The following is a 16,525-nucleotide window of genomic DNA, read 5'->3' as shown; positions in this document are numbered from 1 at the left end:
CTCCAGTGGGTAAAACGAGTCTTGCATGGCAGGAGGTTGGACTTGATGACCCTTGTGGTCCATTCCAACTCTACAATTCAATGGTTCTTTGAAGTCTGAGGAGTTGCTCAGGAGAAATGGCCTTCCTTTCCTGACACAGCTTCTCTCTGCTTGGCTTCTCCCCCCGCAGCTGGTACTGCAGCAAAACACACTGCTGTTGAGCTGCTCTTTTCTGGATGTCAGGCCTAGAAGCAAGGCAAGGCTTATCTGCTGTGATCTGACCTTGGCATTGCTTAGCAGTACACAATGGCATTCTGAAGCTCTTCACAAAATGGCATCCAGTAGTTTCTGGAACCCACAGACACCAAGACAATAGTGCAAGAACTGTAAAAAGCAAACTAAAAGGGTTCCCTGGTATGTCTCCCATTTTCCCGCCTTTTTTACTTCAGGAATGTTACTGGTGACAAGAGTGGTTGTTGCCCTAGCCTGCCTTTCCTTCTGATATCCTCAGTGAGGCAGAGCAGGCATATGGAAGGGTGGCTGTCATCTGTCCCTCCTTTCCTGAGGGAGCAGCCATCCTTCCCCTACAAAGGCCTAATAGAAGCACTGAGGCCTAACAAGTTTGGCAAACAAGGGTGCTAACAGTACTGTTGGCAAGTTAAATGAAGTTCCTGGAAAGTCCCTCTGCCACCTCGTGGAGTGTGAAAAAGTAGCATAAGCCCCTTGTGGAATTAGCAGTCCCTTGTGGTAGTGCTTTAAATTAAGTGTAGCCAGAGATGTGAAAAGCTGCTTTTATTCCTAAGAAGCTCGTGTCTCTCACTTGAGGGACACTAGAGAACACAGCTGAAATCTCACTGCAATACTAGATGGAGAGGAAGGGCAGCCCTGGTTCTTTTTTCTGCGGGGAAACCAGCTCCCTCTTTTGTGAGGTGCAGCATTGGAATGGGACAGAAAAGTCAAAGTTTTTCAGGGAAAGCAAAACGGTAGAGAAGAGCAGCTCTCCAGAGGATGCAACTCTCTCATTTCAACTTATGAGGCACAGGGCTGGTGTGTTGCAAGAGCCAGGCAGCATCACCAAGGCATGGCCTTGAGGTAAGAATAAAATGGAGAGGGGTGGCAACTGAACTCCCTCCCCTCTTAAGCAGCTGCCTGTCTTTTCTTCTGTAAGTAGGAAGTGGCACTGTTGCTCTGGGGCTTGAGACATTGGAAACAGTCCCATAAGGGTTTCTCTTCATATGCAAGCTTTCCAGCTGGTGGAAAGGTTACCACTCCTTGCCAGGTGTTTCGAAAGTTGAATGTGGGAGGCTGCCTTGTGCTGAGTCAGATCATTGCTCCATCTGACTCAGTGTTCTCTATGCTATCTGCCAGGGGTCTCTTCCAGACCTGCCTGGAGATCCTGGGGAGAGATCCTGGGACCTTCTATATCTAGGGCAGCTGTTCTGCCACTGAGCTACAGCTCTTCCTAAAAGACAGCTGGGCATTTTTGTGTGTGTTCATGCATGTGCGCACACAATCTGGCACAAAAACAAGTTTGGGCAATGCCCTCATACTTCCCTGAATACTAGCACGTCTGATCATCAGTTTACTGAATGGTAGAGTACAACCCAGGAGTCTATGGATCTTCTGAAAGTTAGATCAAATACAGGCCTGACAAGAAGAGAATTCCCTTGCATTTATCACCAGAAGTTTCAGAGAATCAAAAAGTTGTCCCTGAGAAAAGAGATATCACACATGGGCACAACTTGAGGTAGCAGTACCTTATTTCATCAAGGGATTCTCTTTGTCAAATTTCTTACCCTCCTCCCTCAGAAACAGAGAGCAGTGGACTGTCTGGTGAATAAAATCAGAGTTTTAGAACTTCCTCCTGTGGAGTAGACGCTTCCTCACCCCAAGCGTAGAAGGGATAGAGCAGGACAGACACATTCAGTTCTGAGTGAGGATTTCCCCACCTTTTATCTGAAGTCATTATACAGTAAGCCCACAATTTATATGCCTTTGGGTTGTGCACATTCAGCTTTATGAGCATGGCAAAAAAATAGAAAAGGGTGGGGTTCTGGGAACTCAATGTTTTGACTATACACAATTTCGGCTTTAGGCGCAATCCCCGGAACATAACCCCTATGTAAATTTGGGCTGATTGCAATAGGATGAGGAGCTTGCTTCTGTTTAGAGAGCTGATTCCTCTCCCAAGACTTCTGAGGTCATTGAGGCATTTCCAAAGGCAGTAGCAGAAAGCCAGGTTAGGTTCTCCAGGTGGGTGCAGTTTAAATAAGTAAGAAACGGGACGCAGGTGGCGCTGTGGTCTAAACCACTGAGCCTAGGGCTTGCTGATCAGAAGGTCGGCGGTTTGAATCCCTGCGACGGGGTGAGCTCCCGTTGCTCGGTCCCTGCTCCTGCCAACCTAGCAAGTAGATAAATAGGTACCGCTCCAGCGGGAAGGTAAACGGCGTTTCCATGCACTGCTCTGGTTCGCCAGAAGCAGCTTAGTCATGCTGGCCACATGACCCGGAAGCTGTCTGCGGACAAACGCTGGCTCCCTCGGCCAGTAAAACAAGAGGAGCGCCGCAACCCCAGAGTCGTCCGCAACTGGACCTAACAGTCAGGGGTCCCTTTATCTTTAAGTAAGAAAGAATTGCCCTTCAGTAGTTTGGATGGCCTCCTAGGTCATGTAGTTGCACTGGTTAGTTGTCCGTAAGAATGATATAAATTGGCTAAAGTTTCTGCCTGTGGCAGTGGATATAAGTTTAGATAGTCTACCCTTGTCTGCTTCCACCTTTGCAACTGATAGTGTGAGGTTTAATGCCATTACGGCGGCATTAGTTGGTTCTCTGTCTTCCAGGTCTTACTATTATTTGGCTTAAAGAGCTATTGGAATGTACACCTCAAAATTTATGTGATTTGTTTTTCCTTGTAAGGCTGTGGTTTCTGCCCATTGGCTTAGATATGCTCTTGGATACTATGTTTTTTTCTACCTGTAGTTTGGCAGCAGATGGGGTCAGGCCAAATGTATCAATTGCAGCATATGGCCATTTCACAGTCTAATAGGAATTATCCATTGTTAAGTGAGCTTGGTTTGGGCCATGAAAATAATTCAAAGAAATGGGTAGCTCAAAGTCACCATTGAAGCTTGCAATCACACCTGGTTTCACTAGTACAAACAGATGAATCCTATAGAACTAGATCAAGTCCACCGTCACCCAGGAATAAGGAATGACACAAGCTCAATGCCCAATGGGGACCCCTTGGCCTATACAAAATGTTCCCTTGCCCCAAACTCCTAGTCTGCCTGGAAAAATCTTTCACTATTGGGGTGCAGGGGAGAACTTTCCAGAAGTGGGGCTTGAGAGCACATTGCCTAGCATATAATGCCTAGCCTTGGCATCTCCTCCAAAGGGGTATGACAGCCCTCTCCATGCATAGAGCATCTATCTTGGCTGCCATAGGTCCAACACACCACTAAAAGCCTCCATGACATTCTCAGTGGGTGAACCCTCCATCTTCATGTGACATTTGCCAAATTATCCTTCCATCGAAGGGTCCTGCAACAAGTATTACAAAGTGTTTTTTCTCTCTGTTTTGGGAATATTGCTATTGGATAGCCCTTTGTTGTCTGCTCAACTCCCTTGACTTGAGAATGGAAGCTTTGTTACCAAGTGTTCTTCTGGTCAGCAGACCCCCCCCCCCCCCGTATTAGTACAACCAATCATGGAGGGTGGCTCACATCTTCTTCTGTGCTATTTACCACAAATTTTCAATAAAGGACACTGTTGAGGTTTCCCGTCTCTCCATATTATTCTTTATTACTATTCTGCTGGCAACAAATGTAATCTGCCAATGGCTTTTTGTTTGTAGGAAATTTCTATGGTTAAGTCCCGAAACTAGAAGGTTCCTCCTCATCAGGAAGGACAGGTTTTTTCTGATTGGCACTGCCTTCTTCTTGAACAGGCGTTAATCCTCTGCTCCCTGCTGACCAGAACATGACTCCAACTTTTTGTTCTCCCCTGGTCAACTGGTATTTTTAAAATGATCCATTACTCTGGGTGAGTTGGATAATGGCTTCACAACCAGCACAAGAGACAACCAGTCAGCTTTGTGCACAGCCACCTTTTATTGGAAACGGGGGAAACTTGTGGCTCCAGTATGTGAGAGTTTCGTCTAATTAAAAAAAAAGGCGAATGAAGGGAGCACATGCTGTGCAAATGAGAGATGTCTGTACATATCCAGGTTTTCAGAACAGAATGCAGTTTGTTTGGCTTCAGATATTTGCATATATTATTCCAGCCAAAGCTAGAAGGTACCAACCATTCTCTTACCAAAAGTTGTCCTTTATCTTGGGAGACATAAATTCACTCAGCCATAACTGACTAGTTGCCCTTGTATAAATCCTTCCTATTCCTCACTGGAAAACAGACTATGTTCATGTTGGAACTACTGGTGCAAATGGAGGACTGTGGCACAGAATGGAGGGTTTAAATTGCTCTGTAGAAGAGTGAAGTATAGATGGTTAAGAAAACAAAAACAAATCCACAATAGCTAATGTTCTTTATGTTCTGAATCCCAGGAAAATTTTAGTTTGAGCTCTGGTTTTTCAAAACTTGCTACGAGTCTCTTGCACCAAAGCAAGGTGTTAGGGAACTTGTGTCCATTACATACACAGATTCCACTACCACTGCTTACTAGTCAAGCATTCGTATTTTAATAGTGTTCATTGCCTCTTCAGTCATGAACATGTTATAAATTATAAAAAGAAAAGGCAAAAGTAGGAATAAACATAGAAACAGACCTTACACCTCCCTCCAAGTAAAAGAAGATGGATGTAGTGTCAGGCTCAATTAGATCCAATTGTGCTGGCTTTTGCCAACAAGAACAATGCCGCTTGTGTGACGAACTCCCAGCAGAAAGCATGAAATATTTTAAATAAAAGCAGCAATAGCCATCTAGGTGCTAGCTTCCTCTTGAGGGCACAGTGGAGGTCCAGTAAAACCTTACTCTGAACAGGAAATGCAAGGATGGCCTCCTCCCAACCCCAGGCAGAAATTTAATCTTGTTCCTTTCCATGTGTTAGAACATGAATGTATTTCAGTGTTGAAGGAGAAACTGATGTTGCCGGTTCCACTGTAGCTGAGGAAGTGCCTGTCTTTGTGCTGTAGTTTTATGGACATTTACCTGGGGTACTGTTAGCAGAGAAGCCAAGAGAGGAGAGTTTGAATGGAAGAGAGTGGCTTGCAGCAGCCCTGGAAGTGCTTGAAATGCAAATGTACAGGAACTCCAGACCATCCCCCACCCCCGCCCTCCACATGGAGGAAAAGCAGCTTAAATACAGCCAGGCCTGGAGAGGAATGTTAAAAAGAGGGAAAGAACCACCCCTCCTCCCTCCCTTCCATAGGGACCCTCACACAGCAAGATTCAGTATGCATGACTGAACAAGCAAGCAAGGACAGCTCCTCTTTTAACTTTCCTGAACAATGGCTGCTGCTCCTTCCACCATTTCACATTCTCTCTACCCCCCCCCCCCCTTTAATAAGAAAAGAAGGGGAGAAAGCCATGCTGCATGACTTAGAAAGAAAAAGCTTTGTTTTATGCTCGATAAGCACTGCTTAACCCCCCACTACAGTTTTGAAAAATCCTCAGTAGAAGTTTTTTTAAAACTGTCAGGCCAAAAGTCACAGATGAGTACAAAAGGGGGGGACCTCCCCCCCCCCAAGGCTATTTTTAACATCCAAGTTTGGCTTTCACTTTATTTTCAAGACTTGGATGATTCGCATGGTTTCATCCTTTTGCCATCCAAGTTTCTAGTTATCCAGATTCACTTGATATTTAATGCAGCAACTGAGGATATTGCCTCTGTTGAAAATGAAAAACCAAACATTGCTGTACTGTTCTCAGCATCTGTAAAAAAAAAAACTTATTAAAACTCTAGTAGCAATAGTGATTTGCCCAACAGTGAACTGAAAGCTATTACTGGACAGGTTCAATTACATATTACATGTAGACAGACTAGGATAAACTAGGACTAGCAGATCCTTCCAAATGGAACCAATTGCTCAGTTGTGAACTTCTAATTCTGAAGTTGTTTAGCCTCCTGTACTAGAAGGACAAAGCATTCCAACTCCTTTGATTCACTAGACCAAATTGCTTACTGACTGCTTACTGACAGAGGAGACAGGGCAAGAGCTCTGTGATGTGTCTCTTCTCACAACTTTTGATCAAATATACCTGCCTTTTAAAAAGACAAAGACAACACAGATACAACTTTTTTTTTTCAAAAACATACTTCATATTTCCTCTTTTATTATATAAATATCAGTTTAACCTTTTACTGTAAGAATATAAAATGTTTTAAGAGGATCTTTATTTTATACAAATTCACAAACAGTACATTTATTCCATGGTGGGGTTATGTGTCTGGGCTTGTCTGAATTCCATTACCTGCAACTGTGGAGGATTTGAAAATCTGCTCAACTGCCCCTTCTTCCCCCATCATTTTTGCTTTCTTCAAAGCTGACTTATTTCTCCTTTTAAAGACAAGTAGTCAAGAAGTGGCTTTAATTTAATGAGAGAAGAGAAACAATAAATGAAACCAACTTTTCCCATTCATGTTACAACTACAAGTCAGTCCACTCTGCTCTTCTTTCTACTTCCATATAGGAAGCTTCTTACTTGACCTAGGTAATTTGAGAGAAGGGGAGGTGGGGATTTGCATAATATATATATATTTAAAGAAGCGGTGTTTCTATTTCACATCTCTTTTAACCATAGCCCAATCATAAGTTTGGATGTTTACATGTTACACCTTTTTGTGCTAGAAGAGTAGAAATGCAAGAGCATCGTTGGGTCCCCAGAACTTTAGTCAGATAGGGAGAGGCACAAAGATGATGTGTATGTGGGACACAGGGGGAAAGAAAACCCAACCAGCCTCCCCCCTTGCAATCATAAACCCAAGAGATTATCTTTCCAGTCTAGGCACAAAATATTTCAGTCTCTTATCTTTCTTATAAAAACTCCTGGGGGAGGGGGGTTGAGAACAAAAACAAAACAAAACCCCAAAACCCGAGGTAGCCAAACATTTATATAGAGAATATATTAAGCAGTAAAAGTGTACTTAAAAATCCACAAGAACAGCCACTTCAAATGTCTTTCAAAATTAGACTATGTATGAAGATGAATACTGAAGAGAAGAGAATGAATAAAAAAAGCTGAGCTCACCCACAAGACTTTTCAGGGAAGGGAAGCTTTGTAGAGTAGTTTTGTTTGTTATGTGTTTCTAAATAAAAGACAGTCACAGTATTTCTAGTGAAAAGTACAAGTGAAGATTAATTCCATCGTTCATACACCCTCAATTCTCCAAATGGAAAAGATGTGTGGTTGGATATGTTGTTAAAAGTATATATTATCCCAAGCTACACACACACATAAAGGAGGGGAAAGATGGAGTAAGGAGGGAGAGAGAGGCGGGGGGGGGGAGGGGAGAATTATAAAATGTTGAACAAAGGTGACTTCAACCTCTAGACTGAGACTGCAATCTTATGCACATTTACCTGGGAGTAAAGCCTACTGAAAACAGTGGGATTTACTTCAAAGTAAATATGCATAGGATTGTACTGTTAACTGGCAGCAAAGGAAAGATGGTGATGGGGTTGGTTGGATACAGCATAAAATGAGTCCAAGGGAGAAATACTGTGTTTGATGTCTCCTCCCCTTTTTCTGCAAGCAACAGTAAGAAGTATGAGTGCACTTCAGTTGACACTCCATTTATAGTGCTGTGTCAAAGAAACATCACCTGCTCAGGAGAGAAGTCTAAAAAGCATGGCTGTTTCTAGCCTCAAGCACAAGGTGGGGGGCAGGAAGAGAAAAATAGAAGTATTATGGCCCAGAAGAGGTAGTATGATAGGGCTGGGAAAGACTCCTGCCTGAGTTTCTGGAGAGCTGCTACTAGTCAGTGTGGATAATACTGAATGAGATGGATCAATGGCCTGACTTGGTATAAGGCAGCTTTCTATGTTCCTGTGATATCTACAGCTTGTCTACATACCATATAAAGAAAGGGGTGGATGACTACAAAAAGCAAACTAGGAACGGGTGAACAAGCAATAATGGAAAAGAAGTAGGAAAGAAAGAGACTTATGCATGCTCAATAAAGAGCCAGTCTGCAGTAAATAACAACAATGGCGGGCTAGGTTTTCTTCTTCCATCCCTAGTGCAGAAGGGGGGTGGGGGGTGGAATCAGATTTGGAGAAAGGGGCTGTATTCATCCCCAGTGCATAAAAGATTGAGAAGCTGCATTCCCAATAGAAAAAGGTAAGGACAGTGATACTGTATCCATCCACAGTGAAGGCTGATATAAGAGTGCAGTTGTCTCCCACTGGTGCAGGGGAGGGAATTATGAAAGAACGGTGGGTTTTCCCTCTTTCCCACCTCCACTGCTATGGCAGGTAATTGAGGGGGTAGACAGGCAAGTACTGAAGATACCTTCCCCCACCCTCCAGGTTTAGAGTCATATTTCCCCCACCTCTTCCACTGCAGCAGTCAGTTGTTGAGTCCCTCCAGAGGGGTGGGGATTTCCAGGTGTCCCCTCCTCTCACCTGACTTTCTCGCTCTCAGTCATTTGCCAAAGTCCCAGGTTGAGCACCTTGAGGCAGGGCAGTTGAGTGATACGCTCCAGGCCCCTTTTAGTTATGCGGGTGCAACCATAGAGGTCAATGCCTGTGAGCTGACTGAGGTGCTCTGCGATGAGCTCCAGGCCCTTGTCGGTGATGCGGACGCACTGGCCAATGTTGAGAGTGCGCAGTCCGTGCATCTGGCGCACCATACGGTTGATGCCCTCGTCGCTGATGTGGCAAGAGCAAAGGGAGAGTGAGCGCAACCCATCCAAACCCTGTGCAATATAGGCCAGGCTTTGGTCTCCCACTTTGTCACAGAAGGAGACGTCCAAGCCTGAAAGACGCAAGCTGCCCATTGCCAGATGCATGATGCCCGTGTCACTGATATTGTCACAGGAACGCAGGTTCAGGGTGCGCAGGCTGCTCATGTGCGACAGGTGCAGTAGCCCTGCGTCTGAGATCCCCCCACAAAAGCTGAGGTTGAGCTGGCGCAGCCGAGTGAGACCCCGCGCCAGATGCTTGAGCGAGAGGTCGCTGAGCTTCTGGCAGTCCTGCAACGTGAGCTGCTCCAGGCCCAGGCAGCCCTCTGCCGCACTCCGGGTCATGCCTGCCAGGTGCCCAATGCCCACATCAGAAAGGTGGCGGCAGGAACGCAGGTTGAGGCTCTTGAGGCGCTGCAGGCCCCAGGCGATAAGCAGGAGGCCGGTGTTGGTGATGTTGCTGCAGCCGCCCAGCTCCAGCACCTCAAGACCCTTTAGGTACTGGGCAATGCGGCCCAGGCTGCTGTCGGTGATCTGCTTGCACAGGCTTAGGTTCAGGGCCCTCAGCGAGCTGATTTCTGCCACGAAGGCGTGGCCCAGCCCGTTGTCGGTGAGGTTGTAGCAGCCGCTCAGGTTGAGGCTCTCAATCTCCGCCATGCCCTGAATCACGTAGCTGAGGCTGCGCCGCAGTGATAGGATCTGCACCCTCCGGATCCCCCTGGCCGCCAGGCTGGGGAAGAGCGATGGGTTGGCACGGCGCAGGTGCAACTTGGCCTCTACGCCCCGCCACACCGAGCGGTGGTAGGCGGCGTCCCTCCAGGCCGTGCACACCTGCGCCACCCGGCCCTTGTCCCGCACCTCCAGGTACCCGAAGATCATGGCCAGCAGCTCCGGGAACAGGCACGAGATGTGCGTCTCCATCGCCCGGGCCCGGCTCGCCTCCGACACGCAGCCACCCGGGCCCGGCGGCGGAGCCCGCCGCTCCCGCCGGGGCCCTGACGCGGCTAAGGCTGCTCGACCCAGCCTCCGGGCCGCTGCCGCTGCTTGGCAGGTCTTCGGGGGGCTCTCCTCGCCGCCGCTGGCTGCGCGCTCTCTTTCTCGGCGGCCGCTTCCGGCTCGGGCCTCACATCGCCACCGCCAGGGCAGGCGAGGCGGGCGGCTCGGCCTCTGCTGCTCCGCCGAAGGAAGCTGGGCTGCGAGCCCGGCCTCTGGCGCGCAACTGCCCTCGTCCGTCCCCGCCTCTATCCGCGCCACACCAGGCAGGCCGCGTTGCCGCCTCGCGTCTTTCCTGGGGCGGCCCCGCGCCGCATCGCGCTCAGTCCCGCGGGCGCTTTCTCTTCCCCGAGCGCCGCCGCCGCCGCCGCCTCCTCCTCTTCCTCCTTTGTCTCCCAGCCGCCGCTCAGGCAGACCCCGCCGGCGCGAGCGAGGGAAGGGCAGCCCGCTGCCGAGCTCTTCCTCCTGCCGCCCTCGCCGCCGCCGCTCTCGGGAGACCCGCCTCCCGCCTCGTTCGGCTCGGCAGGCTCCGACTCGCGCGCTCACTTGCTCGCTGGCTGCCAGGCCCCGGCACCGCGCTCAGGCCGGGCGGGGGAGGGGACTGGGCAGGAGGAGGAGGAGGCTGCTGCTGCTGGGCCGGGCCTGGCTCTGCTGCGCCACACCTCCCCGCGCCGCCTGCGCAATGGTACGATCCGGAACACTCGGAGCCGTCGCCTAGGCAACACCCCTCTCTCTCCCCCCTCCTCCGGCAAGCCGGCAGGGTTAACCCTCGCGGTGCCGCTCTCCATCGAGCCAGGCTCCACGGGCCTTTCGCGGAGCGTGGAGTGGCTCTCCCGGGACCACCGTGTGGCGTGGGGCCGGCCAGGGGTTGACCCCAAGAATAGTTTAGCAGCTAGGCGGGGGAATCCTACCTGCTGTTCTCGCCGCAGCGCCGTGGGTGCGCTATGGTTAGGATATGGGAGCGTCGCCGTTGCCCGCGAGAGAGACTTCGCTGAAAGGGCAGGTGTTAAATCAAGAGTGGGGAGGAGGGGAGTCTAAGCTCCCTTCCCTCCCTCACTTGGGGCTGCCTGGAGATGGGCGAGAAAGGGTTATTTTAGTAAGGCTAAAAACTTTTTTGGGGGAGAGATACCCCAAACTGCTCTTTACACCTCACCCTCGACTCAAGGCAGTATTGTTTATTCTTGGTTAGCTTTAAATTTAAATGAAAATATTGGGTACTATCCCTATTAAAAAAATAAAGTTGAAGGTATTTAATTAATTTAATTAATTAAGCTGCATCACACAAACGTTTGCAGTGGTCTTTGAATAAAAATAACACACAAATCATATATTGTTTATGAACAATGCAGTCTTTTCTACGTATATGTCTTGGAGACTTGGAAGTAAGTCTCCTTGGGTTCATGGGGGCTTTACTCCCATTGTAAGTAGGTATGGAGTTGCAACCAAAATAAATGAGAAAGCATGTATCTAAGCTGTTACTTTGAAGATGTGAGTGGCACTAAATATTTGTTTCACAGGGGGCAGCTGTGGATAAAAATTCATGGTTAGATGGTTAATATAAATATTAGGGGAAATAATGCCGTTTAAATAACTGCTGCTTTCAGCCTTACATGGACTTGTTGAAAGTAAGGGACTTGCTTTGGTGTTTGACTTGCCAGATATCTCTAGACCTCCAATATTATCTGCCTCTAGACTTGTATGAGCAGGCAAATGGCCCAAACCCAGATAGCTTAGGTAAAATTCAGACTTCTTGAGGTGTGGATTTTATTAAACTTTGACAACCTGTTTGTGCCCTTATATCCTCTAAACATCACATTTCACATAATAACATTCCACACAGTAGTACAATAGCTCTAGCAAGAAGTTCCTCCCCATTCTAGCTTTCCTCAATGTCAGCTCAGGCATTTTTGTGTATGTTGCTAATACTTTTCAACAAGGACAAAATGCAGTTTTTTTCTTTCTTTAAAACACATTGCGGATATAGCCTCTCATTAAAGATATTTCCATGTGTGACTGCTGCTGATACTAAACTGCAGTGGGGAATATCCCATTCATTGGTGGGTTCATATCAAAAACCATTTGCCAAGTGGTAACTTATCATGGGGTCCAAATAATGACTTGGATATCTGCTTATCTGCACTGGCCTGACAAATAGGGAGGAAAACATCACCACAAAAACTGCATCTCATCAGAAAGCAGGAGTGCTAAGAAACTCCATGAATTATGTCCCAATGAAGCGATACTGAAAGCAAAAATGTTGGTTTGCGTTACACAAAGCTACCCAAATAACATTTCAAGACAAAATACTTACCACTTTTCTCCATGGTTCAACATTAGAAAATGCAAGTTGACCTGTAACAAACTGTTGTACTGTATTGTTTAAAGGGAGTGTTCCTTTGCAGAGTTCCAGCCAGTTACCTAGCCATGTCCTCCAGGATGCTCCTATCTCTCTCCCCACCTCCTTTTTCCAGCTCACGCTCAGTTCTGTGCCTATTGAGAATGCTCAATTCCCATTGGACTGTTTGTGGGTGAGGGTGGGTGGATTGTACTGCTGCAACCTTCTGAGGCACCACTGATGCTCTTATTTCTCAGAGATGCCATTTTTGCTTTGTTTCTATTAGAACACGCCACATTAGTTCACTGCCTGGGTCCAACTGACTGAGAAGTTCTTCAGAAGCTCTACATCTCTTGCACAGCTCCCATTAGTTTTAATGGGGTGCGCACAAGATATCTTCCTGATAGATTGCGAGCGCTAAGTAGAGTAGGTATTAACTGTAGTCAGCAACATCTCTTTAAAATTATGTAATCACTTATCCCTTCAGGTTTCATAGCATTACCTGTGTATCTATGGTTGTTATAAAACATATATTTTTGTAAGGCTATGAACCTCCAACAGCACATTTTAAACTTTCTATTTTAAGAAATACTCATGAGTCTTGACTAAATAAAATTATTCCCTAATCCTTCCAAGGTTATTCCAAAAGGAAGGCTTAATACAGATATAGATACAGACTCCGCTAACCCAGAAATAGTACCTCGGGTTAAGAACTTTGCTTCAGGATGAGAACAGAAATCGTGCTGCAGCAGCTCGGCGGCAGCAGGAGGCCCCATTAGCCAAAGTGGTGCTTCAGGTTAAGAACAGTTTCAGGTTAAGAACAGTTTCAGGTTAAGTACGGACCTCCAGAACAAATTAAGTTCTTAACTCAAGGTACCACTGTATTAGTGAAAGAGACTTTCTTTGTAAGTTGGTTGCTGAAGTTTTTCTCAGGACTTTGAGACAGCAGTCCTCAGAAAATAGATGGCATCTGCATAATACCAATTTGCTGAAATGGATGTTTCCATTTCTGTATGAGCCTGAGGGAGAAGTCCCACCTCAGAACCCTTTGTTTGGCTGGATCCAAATGTACTTGGAATCCTGTTTGCTACATTCACTCTAGCATATCTGCCTGCTTGTAACACCATTATTTCTGACCAATAGCTAGCTTTGTGTGTTGTTTTGGAATTGTATGCAGCTCTCCGTATCTTTGATGACATTGATTTTCACTGGGGTTGGATCAGTATAAATAGAAGAATGCAATTCTATATAAAGGAGAAATATTCCATGTAAACTGGCACACTTGAATTTAAGCATGCTTTAAAGTCAAGGCTGTAGGAATAAACCAATTTAAATGCTTCTATACTGTGTAAAGTTGGGATTTTACCCTCAGGCTGTGATTTTACCACTTGGGTTTGGAATCAAGCCATTGAGGTTAGGCGGAGGGACAGTTTGGGTAGAGCTGATTTATGGAATGCATGCTTTATGAGAGCTCTGAATTTAGATCAACTTGGGTGCACCCTAATGCCACTGTTCAGTACAAAAAAGGTAGTGATGGGATAACTTCACTCATTGCTCAGGATTGGCATTGCATTAATGTTACTCATTACTGGCACAAGATCAAGGGACTTGAGCAAGTCAGGCTGAACGAGGGCCAACAAAATCTTTATGTTGGACTAGTGCGTGTTGCTTCTTTACAAATGGTGTGTGTGCTTTACCTACCATACCCTATATTTTCATCTGTTGGTAAGCTTGATTGCTGGCAGTAGTTGTATTAAGAAGAAGCCATGGATAACTTCTAAAGGCATTAAATTATTTTAAATGGCTTTTTAATGGGGAAAAAACATTTCTATTGGTATGTACCACATCAGTTAGGGCTAGAAAAATGTATTATATTAGAACCTTGGGGCTGTAACCTCAGCCTCAGCCTCAGCTCTGCATATCTACATATTCTCGGTAGATTTATTGATATCAAAGAAGCAAAATAATGGGTGAAACCGAAGTGCGCCGTCTCAAAGAAACCCTTGGGACAGGGAGTAGATATAAAAATCCCCAGTATAACAAGCAAGTCATTCTATATGGTAAATGGAACGTTGAAAAACTGCACTCCTTTATACGTATCTCATGGGAGATAAGGGAGCAGTCCTAACCCATGATCTGTTCTGCTGCTTTGCGTGTTAGGATTTGGCAGAGGTGTGTCCTCACCTTACTCTGCTGGGGGTGGTGGGTCTTTGCTGCCAAAGGTACAGTCTGTTTTGGAGCTACCACCAGCATGAATAATAATGGTGAGTGAAAACTCAAGCAAAGAGGTCTATTGGTGCCTCCTGAATAGGAGTAATTTTCAAAAACTGAGAGTGGATACAGGCAGCTCTTAACAGTAACCTATCCTGATATACACTGAATAGTCCTGCTGCATGCTGAAGAAAACTTAACCCGGATTTCTTATGTTTTGTTATTACTCTTATTTTTATTGTGAGTTTCCACAACTTCCATCAAGAAGCAACAGCTCTTGTATAGTGGTCAACTTTGTGAGCTGCTGGACTTTTTAAATTTCCACAATGTCCCAACATAGTGTTGCTCAGGGCATTATGGAAAAATTAAATTGCTGACACTGGTCCTCAGGGCAGGGCATGCCAACTAAAAACAATCTCATACTCTCTCTCAACTCCTCTGGTTCTCCATGCAATGCACCAATAAGTTGGGGCTCTTTGTAGGTCTCTTAGCCTTGGCTGTTACCACCTTCTGGAACCAGCCCTGGCTTCATCCCTTCCCTTCAACAACTTGTCTTTCTGTTCAGTGCTGCTGGTGAACAACAAATATAATACTGTGCTGTATGACCCCATTTGACCAAATGCCTGCATTGCATTTAAATCATTCAGGGGACCAGAAATTTGAATAAATGGATTCTGTAATGTTTCAAGGGTGGTGATGGTTTCACTCAATTTTATGCCAGACTCAATTATGTCTGCTGAAAAGAAGTAGGGTGGTTTTACGTCCACCTGATAAGAACTAGGATGGCATTCCAGCCTGACTTGAGCACTGGGATTCTATTTCTGTGGTGTCACAATGACCTGGCCAGTGTTCTGCAACCTTGGGTACAAAGATGTTGTTGGACTACCATTTCCATCATCCCTGACCATTGATTAAACTGGCTGGGGATGATGGCAGTTGTAGTCCAACTATGTCTGGGAACCTAAGGTTGAAGAACACTGATCTAGACATACAGAACAAAATTTGGGATGATGACTAAGGTTCAGGTGCCGATCTTTTACGGGGCGCAATGCTAGCTGCTTACAAGATATCAGACAATAATTGTCTCTCTCTTTATCAATGCTTATCTCAAGCAAGGAGTAGAATGCACTCTCATTTCTGTGTTTCTGGGTTTCAGCCTTTGCCCTTTAATTCTACGCTCTCTCCATGAAGAAGAAAGCAATTTTCATAGGAAAGCTGGCTGGTGGGAAAAGGATTGAGAATCTAGTCGCTCTCCACACTGCTTCTCAAATAAAATTTGGAGCCTCCCAAATCTGCTATTTTTTTAAAAGAAAGGTTGGTTGAAAGTAACATGCATTTGCAACTTGGAAGACTAACCCCAGTGTATGGATTCATATATGTCTTGGTCTTGTGTTTACCACATGTTTAATAGGAATAAGGAAAAATGATCTGTAATAGGATTTTGTTTTATCCAAATAGCAGCTGTTTGCAATTTTTCCGAGCTTCCAAAAAGTCAGAAGACAGATGGGGCAGTCAAAATGTACATTATCAGTGCAGTTTATCATGGAGACAAACATTTTGAATGCCATGCTCATCATGACCTGAGCAGCATTTTCTAGGCTCCAGGCAAACTAGTTGTATTGGCCCTCATCCCATTAGAGACACACTAAACAATGTAATAAAAATCATATTAGTTCTGAAATTGTTAGATTTGAGGGGATCAGATAGTCACTATGGCTTTATGACTGTATCTGGCTTCCTAGGTTGTAAATCTGCAGTAAGAAGCATATTCTGCAGTCTTTGAGAATTTGAGTCTCAAGCCTCCTAAGAGGGGTCTACAAACGTTAGTTGAGCTTAGCCAATTGTAGCTAGCAGAGCTCACCTTTCCCACTCCCACTTTCTGTGCCTTTAATTTTTACCTGGTGTCCTGGGAAAGAGTTTTATAGGAGAGAGGCAGCTGGCAAAGTATTTGGCTTTGTTCAGACAAATCACTGGCGCTTACTGACTTTTAGGCCCTGTGTGAATGAGCCTGGAATATGTCTTAGACGCAAGTGCTCATTTCCCCCCATGAGTTCTTCAGTTCCCTCCTGTCCTGGTTTGTGGCAAACCATAGCTGCTCATTACATCTGAACATAAACTATGGTTTAGGGTTTGTAAACCAGATTATG

The 16,525-nt window shown here is 45.9% G+C and overlaps 2 protein-coding genes across 8 annotated transcripts in view; one reads left to right on the top strand and one right to left on the bottom strand.

Moving 5' to 3' along the window:
- WNT5B (Wnt family member 5B) overlaps nt 1-16,525 on the top strand; it is a 131,126-nt gene that overhangs the window by 72,970 nt on the left and 41,631 nt on the right. Inside the window, exons 1-2 of one of the 7 annotated variants that reach the window (XM_083461798.1) lie at nt 10,671-10,779; nt 12,454-12,593. The exons of 5 other annotated variants lie outside the window; for them this stretch is intronic. Coding sequence is in view for 1 of the 2 variants with exons in the window: in XM_083461793.1 (XP_083317919.1) it covers nt 15,564-15,692 (129 nt within the window). In the remaining variant the exon portion in view is untranslated. Of the gene's footprint in view, nt 1-10,670; nt 10,780-12,453; nt 12,594-15,548; nt 15,693-16,525 lie in introns of those variants that run through there. One more of the 7 variants, XM_083461793.1, reaches the window with a different exon arrangement.
- Nucleotides 6,315-10,486, bottom strand: FBXL14 (F-box and leucine rich repeat protein 14). Its single transcript, XM_083462496.1, has one exon. It carries the CDS (start codon nt 9,758-9,760, stop codon nt 8,558-8,560), a length of 1,203 nt encoding a protein of 400 aa, XP_083318622.1. The 5' UTR covers nt 9,761-10,486; the 3' UTR covers nt 6,315-8,557.

The sequence above is a fragment of the Podarcis liolepis genome, assembly GCF_965112155.1.
Source record: "Podarcis liolepis genome assembly, chromosome: 10".
Classification (NCBI taxonomy): domain Eukaryota; kingdom Metazoa; phylum Chordata; class Lepidosauria; order Squamata; family Lacertidae; genus Podarcis; species Podarcis liolepis.
The sequence above is the reverse complement of the archived record's forward strand: the minus strand, read 5'-3'. Positions and strand labels throughout refer to the sequence as shown.

Excerpts from the sequence above, each read along its gene's own strand:
- FBXL14 (XM_083462496.1), bottom strand. The coding sequence starts at position 9,760 with ATGGAGACGCACATCTCGTGCCTGTTCCCGGAGCTGCTGGCCATGATC.